General features: G+C 39.0%; 1 protein-coding gene across 2 annotated transcripts in view; it reads left to right on the top strand.

Moving 5' to 3' along the window:
• Positions 1-27,598, top strand: part of Pde11a (phosphodiesterase 11A) — a 371,997-nt gene that overhangs the window by 320,464 nt on the left and 23,935 nt on the right. For both annotated transcript variants that reach the window (XM_026392015.2, XM_026392016.2), the window contains 4 exons: positions 4,045-4,122; positions 9,789-9,852; positions 16,046-16,120; positions 21,147-21,230. In XM_026392015.2, the coding sequence (XP_026247800.1) occupies positions 4,045-4,122; positions 9,789-9,852; positions 16,046-16,120; positions 21,147-21,230 (301 nt within the window). The remainder of the gene's footprint in view (positions 1-4,044; positions 4,123-9,788; positions 9,853-16,045; positions 16,121-21,146; positions 21,231-27,598) is intronic.

Raw genomic sequence — 27,598 nt, 5'->3', positions numbered from 1 at the left:
GAACTCATTCTATGATCAACAATTTAATATATACGTATACATGTACGTACTCACATATACATATACACATGTGTATGTATATGTGTGTGTGTATACACACACATGTGTATGTTCATGTTTAATTTGATAAAATCATAGTGTGCAGTGATACTCCCTTTATCTTCTGAGGTCATAGCCAAACCTTGGAAGACCTGTCATGAAATAGACACACTTTGGCAATGGAGGGAAAGCCCACATTAATATGCCTCATTTTTATGTTTTATGAAGTGATTTCTCCCTCCCCTTCTTTACCTACCATCCTCTAGGGGTAATGAATGTTCTCTTCTTTCCTGATGTGATAGGATCCAATTTTGTTAATGTCATGTGGAAAGCCATGACTAATTATGAGTTTAGTTTGTTTAGGAATTTCCTACCAGAAATTCTAGCTATAAAAATTTCCAACACTGGGGAATTAATTCTTATGATGCTATTCAGTTGTCATGTTAGAGATATGATTTTTTTTAAAAAAGGAATTTGTTTTCTGTAATGAGTTGATCACCTAGGCAGTATGACCCTGCTTTGCACCAAAGATGTTATGACCCATATGTTGAACACACTACTTGCAGACATAACAATAGTAGAAGGTAGGTCAAAGATTGAATGGGAATTGTGTTCATATTTCATGCAGGTTGCTATGGTTCCAGCTAGAATCTTCTCTGCAAGAACCTGACAAGACTTTCCCTGAACAGATTTTACATAATTTTCAAACCTGAGTCTCTCCAAATGGCATATAGGAAGCCCCTAGAACAATTAGAATCTAAGTAAAATCAGTGGCTAAAGAATTATTTTAAAAAATGAATAGCTCTCTGAGATAATCATTTTAATTCTGTCATCAATTTCACACATATTTACTGATCTCCTGCTACATGTCAGGAACTGTTCCTGGCATGGCATTTATAGGAGTGAACAAAAATGGGCCAGGCCCCTGTCCTTGTGAAGCTTGCATTCTGGCAATTTCTTGGAATAACTCGTAGGTTGACGTGCATAGAATGACAAGGATGATGACTTCCAGAAAGCTTTCATGATCCTCCAGACACACCAAGCTAAGTGCCTTTCTCTGTACCCCTTTGACACCCTGGGCCTCTCTCAACTGTTCAGGGCAGCTGGTATTCCAGCAGGTTGCATTTGTATTCCAGTCTTGCTGCTCATCAGCTGTGAGACCTGGGGCCAGGTACTCAGCCCTTCTGAGCTTAAGAACTGTAATGGTCCTTCCTGAGCACCTACTTTTGCCAAGCACTCTGCCACATGTTTTATATAAACATTTAATTTAGTCCTCCCACCAACCATTCAAGATAGATCTCATTATTACTCTCTATGAATAAGAAAACTAAAGCCCAGTGAGACCATCTCAAGGTCAGTCATGTGGGTAGTAAGTGACAGAACCCAGGAAGTCTGCATAGAAAGGAGCCTATAAATGTTAGCTTCATCAAGCCCAGGACTTGGGTGAGGCAAGTGATGTGGATTGTATGAGTAAAAGGTCAGATCCTGTCTTTTGTTTTGTTTTGTTTTGTTTAAAAAAACAAACAAACAAACAAAAAAAAAACCTAAGTTGCTAAAGGTAGCTTTGAATTTGTGATCCTCCTGCCTCATCCTCCGGAGTGGCTGGGATTATAGATGTGCATTCTGTGACTGGCTCCCTGCTCAGATTTTATCTTTATTTAATATTTTTTTAGTTTGTTCATCTCAAATTTTGTATTTGATTTTTATTTCTTTGAATATTGCATTAAAATATTATTTATCTCATTTGCTGAGCCTTTGAGCACCCACTTAAGTTTTGTGCCCATGATTCCCTCACCTCACTTTAGTCCCAGTATCATTAGCATCACATCTGAAGAGGGAATTACCTGTCAATTGCCCTGGCCAACCTCAAAGATCCTTAAAGGTATCACCCATGTCTTGTGCCCATAAATCCTAGAAAAGTCTTGGCACAGAGAATATGTTCAGTAAACATTTGTTGAACTCAACTTTCTGCTTCACAAAAATTTTAAAAAGACTACTTTCTATTCAGTGAGAGTGGAGGACTAATAAACTCTTCCATTTCCAGGTAGCCCTATTGGCCCACTGTGTATATTATTATTGGCAGCAGTATTACTATATTTTCATATTAACCATGGCTATGGGGTGTTGACTATCTACCAGTGCTGAACACTTAGCAGAGGGCTAGACACTGAGATTCAGCAGAGTTACTTATTCAGAATCTGTCAGGAAGTGACAGGAAGTGACAGCATCAGGCCCAAGTCAATGTGAGCCCAAACCCTGGCACTTCCCACTCCTCTGCCTCCCTTTCTATTTCAGTTCATAGTCAGTGGCGGTGATGTGACAAAGACATCATGGTCATTAAGGAGGGAGTTGGCCAAATGAAGAAAATGGTAGTTTACAAAAAAAGGTTCACACACTCTCATCCACCTAAAGAGGAGGGGGTTGTTTGATCCTTTCGTGTTACTGTACCCTGCCATCTCTGCTGACAACCACGGGGTTCTCTTGGACATTGTTCCATGCTTTTGTGTGTCTTGGGCCTGCATCCATTTGAAGGGATAGGTCCAAGACCTGTCTGTGTCTTGGATAAAGAAGTGAGCTAACTACACACTTGTCTTCCTGACCTGACCCCTTTCAGGTAAGTTGACGAGTCAGTCTGACCAATGAGCAGAGAGCCAGAGAGGGTCAGTTGGTGATGTGTGCACCAGGCCAGACACCGGGGAGCTGGTGGTTCACAGCATTGTGTCCTTTGTCCTCCCCAATACAAGGGGTCAACACTAAGTTTCTCAGATCCTATTCTGATTGCCACCATAAATGAATGGTATGTTGTGGTGGTATTTTCAAAAATATATTCCTTAAAACATCAGTACTACGTGGAATCCCAAGTTTAATAAGGTTAAACGGGCTTTTATACCTCAGTATTTTCAGTGCCTTCCAAAGGGTAGTGTCCCAAAGAGAGGCCTCACAGTGAGGCAGCATGCTCACACCTACTGGGCCAGGGCTTCCTTACTGGGAGCAGCTCTTCAGGTGGTACTTTGTGTAGGATGTGGTTTGGAACATGGAGCGTGGTGAGCCTTTAAATGCTGTCTCCTTGGGAAATGCCAAAAGGGTGAAAACTTGGGACGTGATTCTTAAAATGGTGATGAGCTCTTTTTTTTTTTTTTCCTTTTTCACTAGAAAAAAGAGTCATATAACTAGATTAAAAAACTTTTGGAAATAGGAATAAGACACCCTGTTTTCACAATTTTAAGATGTTCCTGGTCTTTTCCATATCTGCACGACTCCAGATCCATGGAGCATGGGGGTTGCCTGTGTGTTGAACACTGAAAACCTTCTGACATGGTGCTAAAAACTTTGCATGGGTCATCTCATTTAATCCTTGCATAACTCCATGAGTTAGCAGATATAGTTCCCATATCAGATAATAGGGAATGAGGCTCAGAGGGTTTAAGTAGCTTCCCAAAGTTGCACAGCATGTGGGTGACTGAGCCACTGTTTAACACAGTTACTTTCTGACCCCACAGCCTATGTGTTTAAGCACTAAAGTAGTGAAATAGTTATTTTCTAACCTGGAAAACAAATATTTGTCTTAAATTTACTGCCAGGGAGTTTATCTTATCTTGGTTCATCATGCAAGCTCAGTTCTGTGCTGAATGACAGAAAACATTCCAGACTGTTTCTGTTTTTTATTTGTCCTTGCATCCCTTCTCTGACTTTCACAAAGTGTCACGGGGGCTTCGCAGCACATAATCTTAAATGCAGTACCACATTGTTTTCTGTTTTATGGCCCTACAATCTCCTCTGTTGTAAATACATTCAGAAATGATTGTGACTTTTTCTTGAAGCCTCAACATTTTTCTTTAAAGTTGATTTATTTTGATAGTGCTTTAGCCTCATGATTTCAAATATTAAGTTACTTGGTTCAGATGGTCTTATATTTTCCCCATAAATGTGTTTATGTCACCCCACAGACTGAGAAATTTCATTTCAGCTGTTTTTTCCCCCTTTCTTCATTTGATTTTCCTGCAGGAGGAGAACTGAATTCTTTGAACTTGTTAGTAAAGGAGAATATGATTGGAGCATCAAAAACCATCGTGATATATTTCGGTAAGAAAAAGCTCATGTTTATGTGTTTTTTCATTAGTTGAACATTTAGTCACACTTTTCTGACGGCGCTAAGAGCATATAAGTGATTTTTAAAATAATGAATCTTAGCTTACATTCAAAACATTCTGAGATTAGTTAAATAACTAGAGATAAGATAAAAATGTATCTTTTGTCTTACAATTTATTTTTTGCCTTCTCTCCATTGATCTCCCTCCAAAATTAGAAAATAATGTTGGAATTAGTTCAGCTTCAACAAGCCATCATTTTTACTTTTTCCTGGGGTGGGGTGTGAAGGGGTACAAGTAGAGAAGCAAGGGATTTGTGAGGCTTAGAAAGCAGAGTCATCCAGCACAAAGAAAAATGGAGAGCTAATTTGGTTTTTCTTTAGAGCCCATAGGCATTGTGGATAGAAACCATCAGAACCACCTGAGTGGTGTGTGGATGGGCCTGGAGATAGGAAGCTAAGCTGCAGGAGACCTCTTCCCAGGTGTTCAGGAAGGGTAGCAGCAAACCACTGTTACGCTGCAGGGTCCACAGCCCCTCCAGGTAGTTAGGTACCTTTCCTCTACTCAACCCCATCCTTCCACTGACTCCGCCTCACCTCCCCAGACCTTCTGTGGCTCCTCCTTCTCATACTGCTGGATTTTACTGGGAAAGCCTGAGAGACAACATTAGGACACACTGTGCATAAACAGGCAATCACTGGACCGGAGCAGGCTTCCTGTCACAGCCCCTTGTCTGTTACAGCTCAGGAGCGCAGGGGCCCACCCACCCCGTCCCACAGCTGTCATCTTGTCATTGTCTCCTGAGTTTTCACCAAAGGGTCCTGCATTTTCCTTCTCTCTACTTTTTTTTTTTAGTTGTTGATGGACACAATGTCTTTATTTTATTTATTTATTTTTATGTGGTGCCTCACACGTGTTAGGCAAGCACTTATCACTGAGTCACAACCCCAACCCTCTTTGTGTCAACTTTACGGACTCTTTAATGTCCTTTCCAGGGGTGGGGGAAGCACCCCACTACTAATTCCATTGCCTCCACCTCCTCAATCCCACACCATCAGCCTTGCAGCACCATTTCTTGACTTTGGCTTCCATTTTCAAAATCTAGTTCTGTCTCTCTGACCTCTCTACATCTGAACATATACTTCTGCCTCCTCTAGAGAAACATCATCTGTAAAGCCTGCCCCTTCTCCAGGTCCCATCTTAATTTCTCACTCTTCGCTGGCACAATTCCTTGAAAGGGAATTTCTTTCTTTTTATGTGATTTTTTAAAATTCCACGAGTAGTTATATGAATACATTTTTTTTGTAATAAGCTAAATCATTACAGTTACAACCCCCAATCTCCTTTGAGCTCCATATCCAATTCCTGTACTGGTTACACAGCTAAATTTTGTTATCAATTTGTTGCATCTTTCCAGACTGTTTCCAAAGCATTCATATATTTGTATACCCTTAGGGGAAAATATTGTTCAGTGTGAATTTGTTTTTGTTCACGTTAACATAGATCATATATTTGCACACCAATCTGAGCTTGCTTTTTCATTTAACCGTGTGCCGCCTAATTCTTTCCATGTCTTTACCTCAATTGTCTTTTATTGTGACATATATTCCAAAATTTGGAGATACCACAGTATCTAGCCATTCCTCTACAGAGGAATTAAGTCTGTGACACATGATTCTTCTCCTTTCAAGGTCACCAAACACCTCCCGGTATCAAATTTTCTAGTCTTTGTTCTCTTCAGTTGGCTTCATCTCTTCATAGCCCCTAATTGAGTTGTCCTCTTAAATCTCTCTCCAACTTTAGATTCTGCAAAACCATGCTGACTCTCCCTTCCCCTTTGCCCTTCTCCTCCCTCCCCTTTGTCCTTTGCTAGCTCGTCTTCCTCCCCCACCAACTGCTAAAGGTATCTAAGGTCCCCTAAGGTCCCCTAAGGACCTGTCTTTGATTCTCTCCTCTTGTTCCTCAGCGTCCTCATGGTTTCAATGACCATCTTCCCAAATGACCCCCAGCTTGTTTCTCAGGCCCCCTCTCTCTCTTCTGAGCTTCACTCTTAAAATTCCAGTGCTCATTCAGTGCTCATCTCCATCTGGATGTTAGATGTTTTCCTGCAGAAGTTTTCAAACATTTTTTGACCAGAACCCCCTCAGGAATAGGGTAGTGCCTATCTGAAGTTGAACAGATAGTAACTGGGCAAATGTCTTTGCAGAATTACTTTTAATTAAATTCTTGTTCTAAATCTATTTTAATGCTTCATTTCAAATGCTATCCAAATGAAAAACAACATCTCACAAATCAAAGTTTATCACCAATTGTTGTAATTTTTTCTTATTTTCTAATTATACAAAGATTTTTATTAAAATTATGCTAAAAATATCTTATTTGGGAGCACAATATATAACATGGAGGTGTTTTCATGCCCTCATTCCCTCATCACATGGTTAGATCCTGAGCATGGATCCCCAACAGTGGGGCTCTGCCAAAGCTCTATCTATAGAGAACTTTAAGATAGTAATAAAGCCAACGGAAAATCGGTTTGCTTTTCATCATCGCCATATGCCAACAGTTCTGAACCAAGTCAATGATGAACTTCTTCTTCCTGAAGAAAATCTTTGCTTGTATAAATTCTAAAAAATTGCTGAGGTTACTAATAAAGATCAAAACCATTGATACAAAAGCTTCAAATTAGCACATTTATTACTCATCCTTTTATTATACATGAACTATAAGCTAAATCCAAGAATACCTGAGCAAACAGTTGGTCCTGACACAGGTGGCCCAGCTACATGCTTTCAAGAGTAAGGTCCTCTCTGGGACCTTTTGAACTTGCTCTGGGTGTGGTTTGTGCCTCCAACCTTGCGGAACTTCACGTTCCTGATTTTGACTCAGTGTGTGCTGAATAAATAGTGACAGCACTGCGGTGGGAAAGATGAAGCATAACTTGCCTTCCTTCTGTTCCACCATTGAGTGTGTGTGTGTGTGTGTGTGTGTGTGTGTGTGTGTGTGTGACCACTTGTGGGTTTTATTTGTTTAAAATTTGAAACAGTGAAATGGGGTGCAGACTGCTAGGTATAATATTTTTATGTGGTGAGTGCAAATTTCAGTTCCTACGTGAAATCTTTCGCTGAATTTGAGTATATCTTTAAAATTAAAGTTTCTTCTTTTTACATTGCTGATTGTTTTTAACTACAGAACTAATCAAGAAGATAATTATCACTAGATTATTATTGAAATAATTTTGGCATACAGAGGAAAGATATGTTGAAAATGATCTGCTGAGAGCAACAGAGACGCTGGGTTTTCCCACCCTACTTAGAACAGGGACAGTTGTACCCTCATTCTTGCAGACCATTCAATCAATTGCACTAAACAGATGGACACAACTTCACTGTAAATTGAACTACAATTTAACAGTTGATGCAAACTCGTTCCCTGCCCTGTTACTGTAGAAAGGAATTTTAACTTCAACATAATCTTAACTTTAACTTCTGATACAGGATCCAAAAAATGAGATAAAACCATGCACTCATGTCCTTCAGTTCTTCCTTCATAATCTTCCACCTGTCCTTTCATTTCCACTCTCCTTGACCTTCCTCCTAGGTTCTTACCCATTGATGTTTCTAGCTGCTCTCCCTCCTGTCACTCTCTTTCTTCAAACTGTCTTCACATCTTAAGTTTTCTCCCTAAAGGCCTAATAAAGTCTGTCCCAACCTTGATTGACTTTCCACTGCCAATTGGGTAAAAGTTTTAGCCACTCCACCTATCCTACCTCCCAGCTTCTTCCTCCTTCCTCCAAAGACTTTCTATTCCATTTCTATTCCTCATCAGACCTTGTGGATTCCAATCCTAGCTTTGACTCTCTAGCTGTCTAACATTGGGAAAGTTACTTCACCTTTTTGAGCCATAATTTTTTAATCTCTATAATGGAAATAATAATAGTATCCTTGCCTCATATAGAAATTATGCCAGTCACCCAGAAGTGGTTGTTCAATAAATCCTAGCTATTAGAATTATCATCATCTGAGCACCTAGCAGATACTCAAGATATGTATTGATCAACTGATTAAGGCAATATGAATTTGAGAAGTATGTTTCAAATGCTTAATCAAACATAACCTAAATCTCAAGTTGTGATGTAAGTAGACCCCCTCAAGAGATTATTTCCTATCCAAGAGACGACAAAGTCTGATGCATTATCCAAAGTCTTGTCCCCTTGGGTTTGAAAGAACCTGAAATGAGAAACATTGGAGTGCTGGGAGGGGGTCTGGCAGTCGTGGTAAACACAAAATCCTGAAGGTTTTACTCACCTTGGGAAAATTACTTAAATCTCTTCATGCATCTCTTTACTTATTTGAAATGAGAATAATAACCCTGAGGGTTGTAATGAGAATTCATTTAGCTACAAGTTAGTAGTTAGTTAGAAAAGAAAGCATCTAGTACAGAAGTAGGCACATGGGGAGCATTTTAGAAACGCTCCTTAGAGAAAATTAAAAAATGAAGACTGGATTGGTATGTCTTCCTTTGCATAATGCTTGGGGGTGTTGGGAATTCCATGCTTCCTAAGTGCTGCTCGGGTCCCAGAGGGCTGTGGATACTGGTGCAGTTAGCTTGTGCCTTGAATGGCCTATTGTCATCTGCACTCTGCCTGGTTCCCTGGAGGGGTTTCCTGGGGAAGTTACATAAACCCCCCCTACCTTGGAAGCCCTCTGCCATCTGGGCAGCAGACCTGTTTCCAAGGCACTGGGATGAAGAGTGGTATAAAATGTTAACCCTGGGAGCAAGACAGGCCTCTGACCCCTAACAACACAGCCTTTCTTCCCAAAGCCGTCAGCCAAAATGTGATTTCCCAGCTCAAATCCTGTCTTACTTTTCATCACATGCTGCTGGTTTTAGCCCAAAGAAAACAGATCTGGGACAAGGAATGTGCTCCCCCTGCCACCTACCACATCAAATGATAAGCACTAGAACTATCCACAATTTGAATTGTTCCCATGTTTCCATGGTTCGCTATGAATCCTAGATAAATCTGCCCCTTGAAATTCTCATTCAAAGCATTCCTGTGCTTTCTTATGTGCTCAAATCAAGGAAAGCTGGAGCTGAGTGTGGTTCTTCATAATGCTTATAAAACATGATGGGAGCCAGGTAGTAAACCGGAGTGAAATGGCGAGGCTCTCCCTCATAAATCCTGGTTCCATGGAGCCCATGAAAATGAAGGAGCACTTATGTGGCATGTGCCTCTTCTCTTTGGTATGGGTTTTCTTCCATTCCCTTCCATCAGGGATGAGTTTGTAATGTACATACTGGAATGTATATACTGTTACATACAGATTCCCTTGCTTATCTTTTTTTAAAAAGTGATCTATTATAAATTATTTTCAAGAGCTTGCTTAGCTCAGGTAGAGAGCAAGTAGCTTTCCTTGATTTGCTGCAGACAAAACAAAAGGGCCACAGGAGAATGTGTGAGAGCTTTGTCTTCCTAAGCAGTGTGGCCTCATGATAGAGATGCTGAACAGCAGGGACTATAAACAGGGCTGCCCCTTGTTGAGGGAAAGAAGATGTGAGATGGCCTCCTTTCCATTTTATTTATTTATGTATCTAGGACGGGTTTGTTTAGGAATGCAACAAAAGATTATTCAGGCTGTTTTGTTTGGTTCTGTTTTTCAGATCAATGTTAATGACAGCCTGTGACCTTGGAGCCGTGACCAAACCGTGGGAGATCTCCAGACAGGCAAGTGGTGATTAATGGCAGGGCTCAGCAGAGGAGGGACTGGTGGGGGGTGGGGTGGGGGAGATATTCCCAGAGCCCCTGACTGCCAGGCACTGAAACCCTAGTCAATTTGCATCAGTATTATTAACATGGTGTAAAAAGCAGCAGCAGAATCAGTTGCACTGCTGTTTATCACAAAACCTTTTCTTCATTGTGCTTCTACTGAGCAATACTATTTCCATCTCTTTTTTGTAACATGCTAAATTGGAATAGCACCTTGACCACATCTTAAGACAAGCATTCAAAGATAATGTTTTTGAATAGGCCTGTTTTCACATCTGAAAAAAAAAAAAAAAAAAAAAAAAAGAGCGGTGGGTGAAAAGGAAATTCTATTTTTCTTTTCAAATACTATTTATATATCAAAGGACTTCACGGTCAAAGTATGCAGTGTTCGATTTGATTTGTACCCAAAAGGCCATGCCTTTATACCCATCTGTTTTCTGTCCCTGAATAAACCTTGGTTTTATAGCAGCAATAGTTTCCCATCAAGTAACTACCCAACTCAAGATTCTTGATTACTGATATTATTTAGGGGTTAATAGCACTTTAAGTGCTCTTTCCTTGGTTTTATTTCAATATTTATTTATTTATTTACTGAGACAAGGTTTTACTATGTTGCCCAGGTTGGTCTCAAACTCCTGGGCTCAAGTAATTCTCCCACTTTAGTCTTTCAAGTGCTGAGATTATAGGGTTTTTGCTTTTGTTTTTCTCCTTTCTTTTCTTGGTACTATGGATTGAACCCAGCACTTAACCACTGAGCCACATCCCTGGTCCATTTTTTTTTTTTTTAAGTTTTATTTTGTGACAGGGTCTTGCTAAGTAGCTGAGGCCCTCATAAAGTTGCTGAGGCTGGCTTTGAACTCACAGTCCTCCTGCTTTAGCCTCCCAAGATGTTGGGATTACAGATGTGTGCCCTTGTGTCTGGCCTATAGGCATGTTTTTCAAAGTTTAAGTTAATTGGACTGTGGGGTACAAAATAGTAGCTTAGTATCTTAAGACTTAACATTTTAGGGAAATAAGATACATTCATATATCAATAAATAACTTTATTCTTTAAATCCCCTTTAAGATACATAGAATGATTATAGTAGGCTGAATAATGTCCACACAGAGATATCAGGTCCTAACCCCTGAAACCTGTAAACATTACTTTATGAGGAAAAGGTATCTTTGCAGATGTGATTAAAATAAGGATATGAGATCCTTCCTGGGTTGAGATTACCCTGGATATTCAGCTTTTCTCAAGTCTCCTTATAAGAGACAGCAAAGGAGATCACACATTCAGAAGAGGACACAGCAATATGAAGGCAAGGCTGAGATTGGAACTTTGTGACCACAAGCCAAGGAAAGCTGGTAGCCCCTGAAACTGAAGAGAAGGAACAGATGTTCTCATAGAGCCTCAGAGGGAGCACAGCTCTGCCAACACCTCAATTTCTGCTCAGTGAGCTTATGAAGAACTCCTGGCCCCCAGAACTATGAGAGATTAAATTTCTGTTGACTTAGCCACCAAGTATATGGTATCGTTTGGCAACTTTAAGAAATAAATCCAGTTATTATCCTCATTTCACAAATGGGAAAGATGAGATTTAAAAAGGATAAGTAGTCTGAGGTCCTCCAGTAGTAAGTGGTGGACAGGGAATAGAGTCTAGTAGATTAAGCTCCCATCCTTCATGATCCATCATGTTTTTGCTTTCCTACACATGATGCATCACTCAGCAATTTTCAGTGATGCAAATGTGTCTACAGAATTGACTATGTTATCACTAAGCCCAAAAATCTCAACAAAGTGCTCATGAACATGTGTATCCAGAGTTGGTTGGCACCTCTTTGTCCTCATCCAGACTGGGCTGATGGAACAGCCTCTATCCGGATTATTCTGGAGAAACCCTGGGAGGATCTTGCTCTGCTAGTTAAATGCTTTCTTCAACAATTGAGTGGCCTCAACAGCTCACATAACCCCACTCGACATCCTTCAATGTGTCCAGCAATCAGAAAGCCAGTATAGCTGGTAAAAGCAGAACTGCCGCAGTCTGCCCTTATGATCACCAAAAACATAACTCACTCTCCTTCTTGAAAACAAAATGTGCTCATCCTCTTCCCAAGAAAAGCTGCATCCCATTAGTCATGGCATCAAACTCCAAGTCCAGAATCTCTGAGTAATATGTGCTCACCTCTACAAAATGTATGAAGGAAAATTAAACACTTACATATGCCCAGATACAGTGGCTAACATCCACTCCAAACACAAAATACTCATCACACACTCCCATTCAGAAAAGGAAGCTATGAGCCTCATTTGGAAGTCAATGTTCATGGCAAATCCGAAACCCCATGGGGCATTCTTCATGAGGGTTGTCCTCATGCTAATGGTCTGGGAGATGCTGTCCAGTTAATTGTTTTCCATACTCTGGGAAGTGATTCTTATCTGCAGGTCAGGCAGCTTTTCTCACCCTGTTTCTCACCCAAAGATGGCTGAGGGTCCAAGACTTTCTACATAAACACAAGATCAGGGATGCTTTGGCATTAAAGTTCTCTCAAACATTTAGTCAGCTTCCTATATATATTTTATTCTAATTATTTCCATTTGCCAATAACCATATACAGAGCTCTTTTTCATAGAAACATTTTAGGTGTGTTTTTTTTCACTTCCTTATAATATTGAGGAATAAAGAAATATAGTAAATAGACTTTTCTTTCTCTCTCATGATTTAATCCCTAGTACTTTGGGCCTTACAGGTTTCAGTGAGAGAACCATGCTAAATTATTTCTTTGAGACATTTTTGTCCAGTTCTGTTGTGTATCCCCTAGTTCATTCAGAATTTTAAAGTATAGATGTTCTGGCCCTATTTTTAATTGGATTCTTATTGTGAGACTGAGTCTTAGTGTACCTTTCCCATTTAAAGCATACCTTAATTTTAATTTTTATGTTTTGAGGTTGAGAAGCAACTTCATCTTCCATCTGTACAAGATCTTGTATTTTTCTGTTATCTTTCATTCCTAGTTACAAACATGCTGGCCATCTTCCAAATTCACTTCTGTAGAATATCTAGTGGAACAGTCCATACCAACCAACACATGCTACTAATATTGTTTTATAATCTCTTTGCCTAAGACTATAAGTTTATTCAGAATACTGTTAGCTTCATTGCAGTGGTAACTGCACAAAATTGTGTAACATAGATTGTGATCCTAAAACCCTCCTCACTGGTTAATGTCAAGCTATGCCACATACTTCAAGATGTTTTCTTTCTTTTTTTTTTTTCTTTTTTATGCAATTGTACCTTGCTTCTATACCAATTTTTTATTAGTCAAGTTTAGGCTAAGTGTTGCTGCAATAACAAATACATTCTGAAATTTCAATTGCTTAACATAAATAGATGCTTATATCACAGTTGAATGCAGATTGGGCATTTTTCCTATAAAGCTCTCCTCCATTTGAGTTCTGGTTTTAATTTCATTGGAACATATTTGAAGTCACAAAAAGCCACATAAAGCAGGGTAACTGTGAAGAATCTGTGTAATTGGTAGCATTTCAACATTTCTACCTACTGTGTGGGAAGATTGAATTTGAGAATAGACTGCAGAGAAGAGGCAGGTGAGGAAAGTGTAGTACTGTCTGGCTGCCATAAGAGGGAAGAGGTGGAGAAGTGAAGATAGTGAGGAAGTTTCTCACAAAAGTAGAGAAGACTGAAAACTGAGTGGGCTGAGGTATGAAGTGCCAGGGCCTTTGGAAAACCCACTGAAATATGCCAAGAACACAAGAGCTAAGGAAGCAATAGCCCACGTGGAACAAAAAGTGATGTGGCAGAGTTGGAGGGAAGGAACAAAATTTCTTTTTTCTCTTTCTCTTCTTTCTCTCCATCCCTCCCTCCCTCCCTCCCTACCTTCCTTCTTTCCTTCCTTCCTTTCTTTCTTTAACTAGGGATTGAATCCAGAGGCACTCTGTCACTGAGCTATAGAGCTACATCCCCAGCTCTTTTTTTTTTTTTTTAAATTTTAAAACAGGGTCTCACTACGTTGCTTAGAGACTCACTAAGAGGAACACAATTTCTGCATTGATATTTTAGGTTAATAGTAGCCGCTCATGAGTGGCCTTCTTAGTCACTGCCATAGACATTATTTTATTTTTAGGATATGAAGTTCTGCCAATAAGTGCAGAAACAAAATTAGGGAGACAATACATGAAACCATGTTTTTTCAAATGTTTCCATCAGAAATCTTATCGTGGTTCTAAGCTGCAAATGTCATTCACGTTTGCCTCAGATTGAATAGGTTCAGATATTTTTTTAAAACTATTCTCACTTCTTGATATTAACATTTGAACAAAAGAATAGAACCTTCTATAAAATACAAATGTATTTCTAACTTCCTAGATTTGGGATTGGATTTTTTTAAATATTACTTTTCATTTTTTAAAGTTCTGGTGTTTATTCTATTAATCCTTCCTCAGAAGCATGACTCTAACTAAGCATGTGGGTTTCCCCTGTGATCCCTCAAGGCCTGATTAGCATCTCAATTTCCTTCTTTAATAAAAAATTCAATCAGGAGCCACTTAATGTTCCTGATTTGGGTTTTTAAGTACAAACAAAGCAGTGGTACAAGTTAATCTATGAAAGAAGCACAGAGGAGTTAACAGGACCACTTTAGAAAGAGTAAGGATAGGATTTTGTCTTCATTTCTTCATTACTTTACTTCCCAGGGGCTATGGACCTGTGCAGGACTCCCACCTTGGGGTGCCATGTGCACATTTACATTTCCTAATGCAAAAGACCCAGCTTCGGGCTGAGGGGCATTCTGGGAACTGGATTGATGAGGCCAGACCCTAAGGGGATCATTTCTTTAAAGGCAATGCCAGAGAGAGAAGAGAGAGGCCTGGAGCCCTAAAGTGAAAGGTAGTGGCAGAGACTGTAACAGACATAAGTGAATCAAGTCCTAGAGGACAGGCAGGGACAAGGGAAGTGACTATAGCCGAAGGTTGGGGAAGGACGATGTGTTTTGAGTCACTTCCAACTTCTTTTAAGCAGTTGAATTCTTGGAAGGGACTCAATCATGCTGTTGGGAATATTCCAAATCTAAATTTACTGGATATTCAATTTCTTTATAGCTATTGCCTACTTGTTACCTCGGATCTCTGCATGTCTGCATATGTGTAAGTGTGTGTGAGTCTGATGTGTTTGAGTTTTATCTATGTCCCATCTCATGAGATACAATTAGGTAAATTATCTTGATTTTGCACACTTGAACAAAATTAAACGCAGCTCAACTTTGCCAGATCTTTATAAGGGCCTGGAATAGAGGAAAACTAGATTGAGGATCCAGGTGTTCTTGCCATCGATTGTTTAGGATTGTCAGAGATTTCTTGAGTGCACCTCACAGTGTTGTTGAAAATACTTTTCCAACACTTATCTGTTGTATCAGTTTGCTGTGCTTGAACTATCCTGAGTCCTACAGTCTCGGGGAAGAGAAACTAATCTCTTTAGCTTGGTTGTTAATCTTCCACACCAAAATGTAGTTCTCTGAGGTTTGGGGTAGAAGGACCATTGTGCTGGTACCATGAATTAACACTTCAATGAATCTATGTACACTTTAAGTTCTTAGATTCAGACAGCCCAAATTCCATGTTCTTCAAACTATATCTTGACATATTTTCAAAGTCTGATATGAAATGTGAATCTTGATTTTTGCCTCTTGATTTATTGCTACAGTAGGAAGCAGGGGGGCAGAGTATCCCTTTTAGAATGCACACACAATTATTGGTGGGAGTTTATGTGTTGGCAAGATAAAGTCAGACTAAGATTAAAGTATACAAAAATGCAGTAAAAAAATCTAGGTAGAAACAACAAAAAGTTGGCTATATTATTATGTAATAACTTGTAGTATTGATACAAATTATTATTAGTTTCATTTTTCTACACAAGAACGTTTCCTAATCATCTATTGGCATGCATCTAAAATATACTGCACAAGTCCTCCTCATTAAAAGGAAATCAGTTTCATTGATTAAATTCTGTTATACCTTTGAACACAGAAGGTTGACTTCCTCACAAACTTTTTAATTGATTGTGTTGAAGATAATCACCACGTACATAAGCCAGAAATAACTCCCTAGTCTCCTGGTAAACTATTCATAAGTTAAAATGTTTCTGTGTTTCAGGTGGCTGAACTTGTAACCAGTGAGTTCTTTGAACAAGGAGATCGGGAGAGATCAGAACTCAAACTCACTCCTTCAGTAAGCTCATCCTTCTATTGTCACGTACTTCCCCTTTTGAATGACATTTCCAAAAATAACTCCAAATCACAGCTCGACAATGAGAAAGACTGAGAAGGAATTTAAGAAAGGGATTTAAGAAAGGACTCCTGAAAGTTTAAAACTTTAATTAAACTTAAATGCTAAACACTTTATTCCCAGGTTTCTGATTAAGAGCAGTGAGCTACTTAACAAGCATTTCTTGAGCACCCACAGTGGGAAAAGCAGGCATGAGGGAGGACGTGCAGAAATAATTCAAAACTCAATGCTGGCATTTCATATGTGCCTACTTTGGAATGGAAATACAGCAAAAGATTAAAGTGAAGCGTCCAGCCTCGAGGAACTACATTTTATTTGCCAATTTTGAACTTTCAAAATCCCCAAAGCAAATCTTTTCAAACCTGTTTTTTTTTCCTCTTTGTTTGCAAAATGGGGAGTGTCACCTGGAGAACTAGGTTGTGGTGAATGCAGTGCTATTTATGTTGGACTCAGCCATTCAATTATTTGAGAAAGCTTGCGATGGGCTCAGGATGCTGCTGTTCATACTTGTCAGGATGCAGGAGACATAATACCTCTATCACAGCCTCAAAGAGCGGGCAGCCTCTTTCTTCCTGATGAATGATTAGCTAAAAACATAAGACCCGACCACTCTGAGAGAGGTGCAAAGAATTTTAAAACCTGGCAACTCAGCACAGTAGGTTCAAGGAATGTGTCGGTTGTCTACCATGTATTTTTGAGCACTCAAATCAGTAGAGTCCTGAACATTTGGAGGTAAATTAAGATCTTTAGGAGTTTCAATATGCCTTTCTTTGCTGACATTTTGAAGCAAGAAAAAGCAGCAGAACCATCTCCTAGCTTGATTACCTTGGAGTCAGACTCCACCATATAGCACACCGTGACTGTTCTTAACCAGTTGCTTACCCAGAAAAAGTCAGAAGACTACACAGATTAAAACACCCACTAATTATGCTAGTTTTCAAATCAACATCTAGTCGTATAGGATTCTAAACATTCCCTTTATTCTTTTTTGGTGGTGTCACCAAATTTCATTATAAAACTAAAACTATTCAGTTAGAATGTATACATATCTGTATCAAAACCTAATACAATCCAAAATTCTCCCAGTGACAGATCTACTTTAAAATAAAAGCTATTCTCTCCTTTTAAAAAGTGTTTCAGAGGCATATACTGAAGGATTTACACTACAGTAATACTACAGGTCATCTAATTAAATGAAAAAAAAATGTGAGTAAATCACCAGCACCAGTGAGCTGGCTGGTGCAGTGGCACAACACTGAGGAGCCTTTCTCTAGGCTCAGGTAAGGCATTTTCTGAAGACATAAATGAAATTAATTTTGTGGTGGAAACATGGCTCTAAATGCTAGTCTGTCCTCACAAAAGACTCCTTCGTCCAACTGATGACTGTCTCCTGTGGGGTAGGGTAATCTCTCCCTAGTCCCTTTCCAGAAGTGTCTGGAAGTGTATACACCCAGAGTTGATACCTGCTGCATCCAACTATCTCCTCATTTCTAGGAAAAAAATTGTCCTGAAGCTCCCTCAGGTATCATGGTCCCAGAAGTCATCACAATAACTTTATAGAGACAAAATCTATCCTGGACCACAGCCAGAGGTCAACACTAGAAGCAGGGAGTCAGTGAATAAAATATGGTTGAGCATTTTCATGTGTCAAGCAGGAAGCTAAGCACTATATGTCCGGCAATGAGCATCAAGCCGCAATCTTCCCTGCCTTCAAGTACCTTGTCAACTGGTAAAAAATATAGACATTAAATAATCATGAAAAATTATATTACAAGATGCAAAGTGCTGTAAAGGGAAAGCACAGGACAATGTGGCACCTCACACTCATTTTTCTCTCCTCAAACATTTTTGATTAAGAACTGACTAGTCCAGAAATAAACCTTTACAGTTACAGTCGATTGATTTCAACATGAGTGGACAATCCAATGGAGGAAAATAGTCTTTTCAACAAATGGTTTGAGGACAACTGGATATCCACAGGGGAAAAGAACGAAGTTGGTGCCCTATCTCTCACCATACCCAAAGTAAACATAAATTGGATCACAAACCTAAATGTAAGGGCTAAAACAATAAAACTCTTAGGAGGAGATATAGGTATAAATCTTCTGGTTTCAATTTAGCTGTGGTGTCTTAAATATGATACCAAAAGCACAAGAGACAAAAGATAATAAGTTTCAGAGATGTTGATCCAGAGATATTCAATTGGACTTTATCAAAATTAAAAATGTTTTTGTATCAAAGTATATTATAAAGGAACTGAAAAGGCAATCTACAAAATGGGAGATATTATTTATAAATCATATATCTGATATGGGCCTAGTATTTAGAACTTAAAAAAATAATCATAAAACAAAAAGAAGGCTGGGGTTGTGGCTCAGCAATAGAGCGCTTGCCTAGCATGTGCGGGGCCCTGGGTTCAATTTTTATCCAGCACCACATAAAAATAAATAAATAAATAAAGGTATTGCATCCAACTACAACTAAAAAATAAATATTAAAAATAAAATAAAATAAAATAAAAAGATGGTTCAATTTTTAAAATGTGCAAAGGATCTGAACAAACACAGTTCCAAAGAAAATACATAAATGGCTAATAAGCACATGAAAAAAAATCCTCAAAAGCATTTGCCATTAGGAAAGTGCAAATTGAAACCACTGAAAATACCACTTCATATCCCTTAAAAGAACTAGAATAAAAAAGACAGACAATACTAAGTGTCAATGAGGTTGTGCAGAAAGTGGAACTTCATTCATTGCTGGTAGGAATGTGAAATAGTGTAGCTGCTTTGAAGAACACTTTACCAAAAAGTTAAACAAGAGTTACCATACGACCCTGAAATTCAACATCTAGTTTTATCACCAAAAGAAATGAAAATATACATCCACACCAAAATTTACAAATGAATGTACATGGGAGCATTAATTTATAACAGCCAAAAATTGGAAACAACTCAAAGGTCCATTAACTGATGAATGAATAAATAAAACATGGTTTATCCATACAATTGATATTAGTTGACCCCCCCAAAATGATGTACTAATATCTGCTTCATACATATTCCTTGAAAACCCTATGCTAAATAAAAGAAGCCAGTTAGAAAAGATCACATATCATACAATTCCATTTATATGTAATGTGCAGAATAGGCAAATTCAAACAGGAAATAGATTTGTGGTTCCTAAGTCTGGGACCTGGGAGACAATGCTTCTGTTGGTGTGGGGTGATGAACTCCTGTCGGGGTGATGAACATGTTCTAAAGTTGTGAAGATAGTTGCACACGTATATGAGCATACTTAAAACCCCTGAATTTTTAAAAAAGGTATTTGTATATAAAACTCACCAGAAACTAACTAAATGAACAAATAGTTAATAGCAAAGAGAACTATGGAGAAAATAAAACAGAATGCCATGGTTCGGGTATGGTTTGAATGTGTTCTCCAGGGTTTCTTATTTAGTCCCATGGTGAGGTAGTAAGAGCATAGAAATTTAAGGACTATAATGTTTAAAGGCAGGGCCTTTGGGAGGTGATTAGGAGCCTAGCGAGCCCCTGTGATTTAACCAGGCTAGCTTTATAAGAAAAGAGGGACACACATACATGCATTCCTTGTCTCTTGCCATGTGATGCCCTGTGCCACCTCAGGACAGCCAGCACAAAGGCCTTCATCACATGTGGGTCCTTGAACCTCTAGAACTATGAGCTAAATAAACCTGTTTTCTTTAGGGAGCTGCCCAGCTTTGGATATTTTGTTACAGTAACACAAAAGGGACCGAGAATATTCTTATAGGAGCATTTTGGACCAAGACTCATTGTTCACAAGAGTTATCACTTTGTCCAGGATATTTCATGTCCTTTCCAAAGTCCAGTCTTCTTTCCTGATAAGACAAGTATGAGCAGAGGCTATGGGAGTCAGGGATCTTCTCCCTGGTGTACAGATATTTTCCTCAGATTTGGCAGCTACTGATTTCCGCCTCACCCAATCCCACTGTCATTCATGAGTCTGAAGAATGCAGGCATTGCCAACATCTCTGGACCAAGAGATGGTGTGGACCTGCCCTCAGAACTTGTAAGGGTATCAAAATGATGTGGATCCACACTGTATCTAGAAGACAGACATCACCTACTCTAAGGCAATAAAGCAAGCCAAGTTATAACTAGGCAGTATAGTCTTATGGACCAATAGGGGCACAAGGGAGCTTCTTAGGCCTTCTTTAAGAAAAAGGGAGGGTCATTCTCACTACAGTAGAATTGATTGTTTTTTCAAGAAAAACCATTAACTTTCCAATCCCAATCGATTATTCCCCTAATCTAGTCTTCCCAACAGACATATGTCATTCTTTTTCTTAGTACACCTAAATTATATCAAACACGGTAACTTCATGAAGTTTAAAGGCTGGGAAAAAAGAACAAATGGGTGCCTCCCACCATCATCCATCCAATGACAGATAAAGACTTAGGAATCTATTAATGGCAGAACCTTATTGAAAAATACAATTGTTGAACCAATTCTTCACCCTAAAAAATTAATATAAATGGTTTCTATTTAAAATAAAATTGATTTAAATGGTCTTTTGGAATTTATCCCATTCTATCCTGCATTCTCACGACAGAAATAAGAGCCTGCTTCATTTTTGTGACAATAAAATACATCTTTTTCCCCTTGATTTGTACCTAATTCCCAGTGACCTGATGACTTGATTCAGTAGCAGCTACCCATATCTGAAGACAGATTCTGGCCCCAAGGAGTTGCGTGCTATAAAGTTCAAATAAATTCGCTTACAAATCTCATAAAAAAAGAGGTGGAAATGCTTTATTTCTTATCGCAGATAAAAGAAAAGAGTGTGCATAAGGATTGATTGTGGTTTGTGAAGTGTTCAGTTGGTAAAATTGGACGATTGTGGCGAAGCATCTGACAAAGCACCTGTGAAACCCCCAGTGTAATAAAGCAAGGCTCTCCTCCCCTGTTCTAGGCTATTTTTGATCGGAACCGGAAAGATGAGCTGCCTCGGTTGCAACTGGAGTGGATTGACAGCATCTGCATGCCTTTGTATCAGGTAATCTTGACTTGGGGAGGTGGGCTGGTCCAGACTGAGCCAGAAATGGCACTTCTAGAGGCATTAGTTTGGGGGAGATCCTTTCAGGGCATCTACATTGCTGCAAACTCTGCTGCAGTTTGTCTTTCCCCAGGGTTCCCATCCAGGAGTTGGTACTGGGAAGCTGGAGAGCTGAGCTTTCCACCACTCTCTAGGATGTGATCTTCATGGGCCTCATCTTCTTCATCTATAAAGCAGGGATACTAATATTTTATCTCAGCATTTCCCAAACCATGCCCCAAGGAGCACAAATAGGGTCTAAAAATCATCATCTCTTCAAAAATGGCTCTCAGGCCTGGGTAACTGAGGAAACACCCATGCATGTATGGAAGCCATATATTGAAGACTCAAGAGAAGTCCTGCAGGAAAGAAATATACTTTATTCTAAATCTCTCAAACATGTTTGACCATAGAAATCATAATACACACACACACACACATTTTTTTAACCCATATTAATATTATGTGAGACACAAGGGTTCCCGAAACTGCTTTCTGCTCTAACCCTGTGGTATTCAAAAACTGCCTCTCTCTGCAATGCAGGCGACACCTCCCACCCAGTTAATTCTGAGGGAGATGAGCTAATGATTTCTAGGTCTGCTGCCTGGAGTGCAGACCAGCTCCTGGCAAGGAGACCAGTGTCAGCTTTGAATGGTTCACACTCTGCTTTCTGAGTATGGATTAGGGCTGGCATCAGTTAACACTAACAGTTTAGTGTACATTGGCTTTTAATTCTACTTCTAAGCATTTGCTTTCATCTGTAAAACCTGGCGAATTCTTTACCCCCAACCTAGCTCAATCAAACTGAGCTGCTTTTCTAACTTCAAAGCGAGAAACATGCAGGGAAAGCAGAACCTCTTTAGTTTCTCACTCTGTGTAACTCCATTAAGAGCACAGTATTGTTTTTTAAAGACCTCACAACCATTAAGTTTCAAACTTATCTACCACTTCATTTTCAGTACTTTTAGGAACTGCTGAACCCTGTCACAGTACCCAGGAAACAAACAAATCAGAATATTGTCTTAAAGATGGAAATGCAATTTTTCAATAATTATAAATAACAAAAGTGAATTCATTTCTTGTTTTATATGAACCATTAAAGGCCTGCTGGCATATAATCAACCAAAAACAGTTTTAAAATAATCTGAAATTGATTATTTTAGTTATAAATGGAACATAATGTTCTTTCACTCAATAATGAAAGATTGGACAAAATGAATCAAGAATGATGTATACTTCGTTATCTGTGGCTTCTCAGCTTTCTTTCTTCCCATCTGCTCCTCCTACCCCTGATGTCTCAGAATAAGCCAGGCCCCCATGTGTAAAGCCCACAGCTGTTGGGTCAGGTATCTCTTGCTTTGCTAAATTGACCTTGACTACCCACACTGAATTATTTTTCTAATGTTATGCATTTTCCTGTGCACACTTAGGCAACAAATGGATGAATGAATTATTCTTGCAATTACTAAATTTCATTTACTGACAGTAAAGTTTAGAAGGATGAAGTTATGTATATGTGGTGCTAAGTTTGCAAAATTACTTTGAAACATACACACTTTTCCTATGTGATTAGATATAGTAAATGCTGGAAAGGGTTCTCTTGTGCATTTCCATGTTATTTCATTTTTGATTCACAATTGTTTGGGTTTATCGTTTACGTTGTGGTAAATACTTTGAAACCCTTAGAATAAAAAGTAAGTTACTTGAATTTCAACTGAAAATAGCAGTTTCTAGTGTTTAAGGAGCAATATTACCACTTCACATTACATATCTTGATTTTTCATATCTATTTTACTGTATTCATCTGTGAGTTTAGATACAGCTGCAGAAAATTAGCATATAGAAAGGATAAGTGTGACATTGCTACCAAGTTAGGCATGTGTCCTGCTCATTCTTGACCTTTATTTTGGTGAAGTGGCCTTTCAACTGCCTCACTGTGCCTTTGATGAAAGGGTCTCCTGCTGTTGTCTCTCTCTGGGGAGAGGCATGTCATTCTCAAGGGGAATATGAAGGAGCTGTTGACAAAAGCTCATATTTGTACTTGCCACCATTATCTTCTTATTTAGTGACGGTGAAAATCTTGCTCTTTTTAGATTCCTTATCACTAATAATTTTTTTCAATTTCATAATTTCATTTGTAAATTCTTTGTAAGGTCTTGAAACCATCTTGTACAAGAGCCCTCAAACTGAAACTCTAGCAAGAGTTTAATCTCTCTATTTTGTTCCACCTCATACAATGGATATTCTCCCCACTGTTCAATAATCTTAAATTAACTGTTGGTGCTCCAGAGTTGAGCTAGAATTAGTCGCCAAGCAGAAATCACATTAGTGGGAAGACACAAAATCTTGAGGAAATGTCAAGCAAGGAAAGTCACCGATGTGATGCTGGCCACTGAGCCAAAACATCTGAGGAAATTCAAATTGGTGTTGAAAGACTGGTTTGAGGTTTTGAACCCAAAGAGTCTGAGAGGACAGAAGCCAAACAGAGAAGTGTCAGGAATCCCAACTGTGATCAGGCTGAAATAACATGGTCTGAAATATAAAGCATAAGAATCCAATTTGGTCTTGCTGTGTTGACCAGGGGATAGGGCAAAAGGACACAGAATAGTACATGGGGGACAAAGGGGTGTCCCTTCTAATGGCCAAAGCCCCGACTCCAAGGCGACAGAAAGAAACCTCACTAAAGTTTAAACAAATAGAGTCAGAGAGAGACAGAGACAGAGACAGAGAGAGAGAGAGAGAAAGAGAGCGCTAAGGTGAGATCCCCCTGCTGGGGGGACAGTGTGGACAGGAGTCTGACCAGCTGGAGGCTGTATGTAGAGGAGAAGAACAGAACAGGAAGTTGGGGAGGGGAGGAGGGACAGGCAGCTACCCAGGCAGAGCTTTTTGACTTCACTGACTCTCACAGGGAAATTCGGTTTTACTTCATGGATTTAAAAGGATTGTGCTTATCGAATACCCTAATAGATTGGGCACTTTCTGCCTGAGTCTTGTCTCTTAACCAAAAGATAAAAATTATCACTACTCTCAGGTTCTTGAAGGAACCTAATAGATATTCCTAGGTGGGAATCCATTGCATTTAAAATCAAAACTCTTATAACTGCAATTTCCAGTCAATTTGTGATTATGTCAAAGGGAAAATGAGGAGCTCCTCCTCCTCCAAAATCTATTTATTAGGAAGTTACCAAAGTAATGAAATGATTGAAAGTGACTGACAGAAAATGTATAAAAACATTTGTGTTCATCCTATGTCTTGTAAACAAGAGAAACGGACTATTTCCATCTCAAGAGGAGAAAGAACAAGTTTTCAAGCCATTGCTTTAGCCCTAGCAGTGTGCCAGGTGGGGAAGGTGCAGAATGGTCCCTGATCCATGGGGAGCCACTCAAAAGAAGGTCTGACATGTCTGTACACATACATTCAGATGTTCATGGATAGTTCTCCAGAACTTGATCATCTTTTTAATCTCATGGTTTCAAACTTTTCTTGAAAGAAAGAAAGAGGGAAAAAAAATGGTCCTAAGAGGCAGAAGTCATGATTTATCTGTGACAGCATTTTAATCAGAAAGCATATAGGAAGCCAAGAGTGGGCAGGGAACCATCAAAGCGTGTTCCCCCAGAGAAGACTAAAGCCCTGGTTAGTTAGCTCTGTCCTAGCAGGGTTTCTCAGAGGAATACATTGACATCTGATTCCTGTGCTTTCTGCTGTCTTTGCACCCTGCTGGGGAGCCATTAGCCGGCTGCTCAACATCTTTAGAAGGAAAAAAAAAAAGTAAGAAAGAAGGAAAAAAAAGACACCATCAAACTTTGTAGTCATTGCTGCACCAGCCTTAGGGATAAACAGAAACCCTGATGTCACAGTATCATTCTGAGCTTCTCTTTGTAGGAGCGAGCTAAGTTTTGCCCCTAATTTCCATTCTCGGCTTTAAACCTCAGTGTACCTAGAATGTGACTGATACACAGAGGGGTTATAAATCTTCTGTCTGTTAAGGACTAAGCAATTTAATTTTTATTATGAACATAATCAGATTTCTAGCTCTGTCCCCAATTGGGGTGGATTTTCTCACAGATAATGAAAAAGAGGAGCATCTAACTAGAATAATTCTTCCTCTCCATCTAGAGAAGAAAGTTTTCCATAAAATCAGTGTGTCTCTGTTTAAAAATGTCATGGGTTTCTGTAGCAGGAGGGCTTCTGATGTAAATATTACAGTCAACTTAGACTTTTTTTTCTGTTTTCAGTTATAATGATCATTTTGGAAAATTTATTTTACCTGATGCAGTGATTAATATGCTTTTTAGAAATAGTAAGAAAAAAGTATCTTTAGAATATACTTGAAATTGTAGAGACTCTAGACTTAGACATTGGTAAACTGAAAAAGAGGATATAAAGTGGCCCTGTAGGACAGTTTCTCTGGATACTGATGAAAGTACTTTAAAAACAACTCAATGTTTCCCACATGGTTCATGGCTTGAGTCCAATTAAAAAAGAAAGAAAGACAAAAAGAAAAAGAAGAAGAACTCATGGGCTGCAGGGTGACTAGTTAGAGCATAAACTCATTCTCCTCTTAAAAAGCCTATAGGACAAAAAAACTTAACACCAAAAAAAAAAAAAATCAATAAATATACTAGAGAACTGAACAGGCACTTCACAAAAGAAGAAATATGATCGGTCAACAAATCTATGAAAAAATGTTGAACATCTCTAACAACCAGAGAAATGCAAATTAAAACCATACTGAGACATCTCACTCCAATAAGAATGGTAATTATCAAGAATACAAGTAACAATACATGTTGTCGAGGATGTGGGGGAAAAGGTACACTCATACATTGCTGGTGGGACTACAAATTGGTGCAACCACTATGGAAAGCAGTATGAAGATCCCTCAGAAAACTTGAAATGGAACCACCATTTGACCCAGTTATCCCAGTCCTTGGCTTATACCCAAAGGACTTAAAATCAGCATACTATAGTGACACCGCCACATCATTATTTATAGCAGCTGAATTCACAACAGCTAATCTATAGAACAAACCTAGGTTTGTCTAAAAAACCTACAGGAAATGGAATGTGGATATAACAAACCTTCAACAGATGAATGGATAAAGAAAATGTGGTACATATACACAATGGAATATTACTCCGCCATAAAAAATAATAAAATTATGGCATTTGCTAGTAAATGGATGGAACTAGACACCATCATAGTAAGTGAAATACGCCAACCCCAGAAAACCAAAGGCAGAATGTTTTCTCTGATATGCGGATGCTGATTTATAATGGTGGCGGGTGGTCCTGGGTTGGACAGGACAGAGTAAGGAAGGAGAGGGATGGAAATAGGAAAGACAATAGAATGAATTGGATATTACTTTCCTATGTTCATATATGAAGACTTGACCAGTGTAACTCCACATCATGTATAACCACAAAACCAGGAAATTATACTGCATGTATATATCAAAATACATTCTATTGTCATGTATAACTAAAAAGAACAAATCAAAAAAAATTCTTTAAAAAACCTACAGGAAATGGAATGTGGATAGAACAATTTCATCAGATAGGGAGGCAGGGAGGTAGGCCAGAAGGAAGGGAGCCAACTGAATTCCTGGGTGAGGAGCCCAGACATCTCTCTCAAAACCAGTGAAAAATGCATTGATTTAGCCTTTAAAATATCTTCCTTCTTACATGTACTGTACCCAAATCTAAGTGCTAATGGTAAAACCTGTTAACCTGAAAAAATCCTATGTAATGTTAGTCAAACAGAAATGGAAGAGAATATAAATATTCAAAAGGGCCAGTTCTGTGCAATTGACAGGCCCCTCAGCTACAGACTGTCTTCCAAACTTTTGCCAAAATTATCTTCCTTAATAAAAAAGAACAAGTAGGGGCTGGGGATGTAGCTCAGTGGCAGAGCGCTTCTTAGCATGTATGAGGCACTGGGTTCAATCCTCAGCACCACATAAAAATAAAATAAAGGCATTCTGTCCATCTATAACTACAAATAAAAAAATTTTTAAGTAAAAATAAGTATGCTTTCCATAGTGGTTCCATAGTGGATGACTATGCATCCCTCTCAGAAGCCTGAGGTTACTACTCCCATCCATAAGACAGATTCCTTGGCTTAGAATTAAAGGCCCCCCTGGTTCATTCTGAGCCCTGACTTCCCATAAGATGGGTTTCCTGAGACCCCCCTATACCCGGTACCCAGCATAGTGTGGAGCACAATAGAACTGCTTCAGTAAATGTCTGTTGAACAAATGAATGAAGGAAAAAAAGCAGATGATGGTTTGCAGTGCCACAGGTTAATTATAAGCAGTGGGATGTACAA

This window comes from Urocitellus parryii, chromosome 1 (assembly GCF_045843805.1).
Source record: "Urocitellus parryii isolate mUroPar1 chromosome 1, mUroPar1.hap1, whole genome shotgun sequence".
Classification (NCBI taxonomy): Eukaryota; Metazoa; Chordata; class Mammalia; order Rodentia; family Sciuridae; genus Urocitellus; species Urocitellus parryii.
Note: the sequence above shows the minus strand (reverse complement) of the source record. Positions and strands in the feature narration are given on the sequence as shown.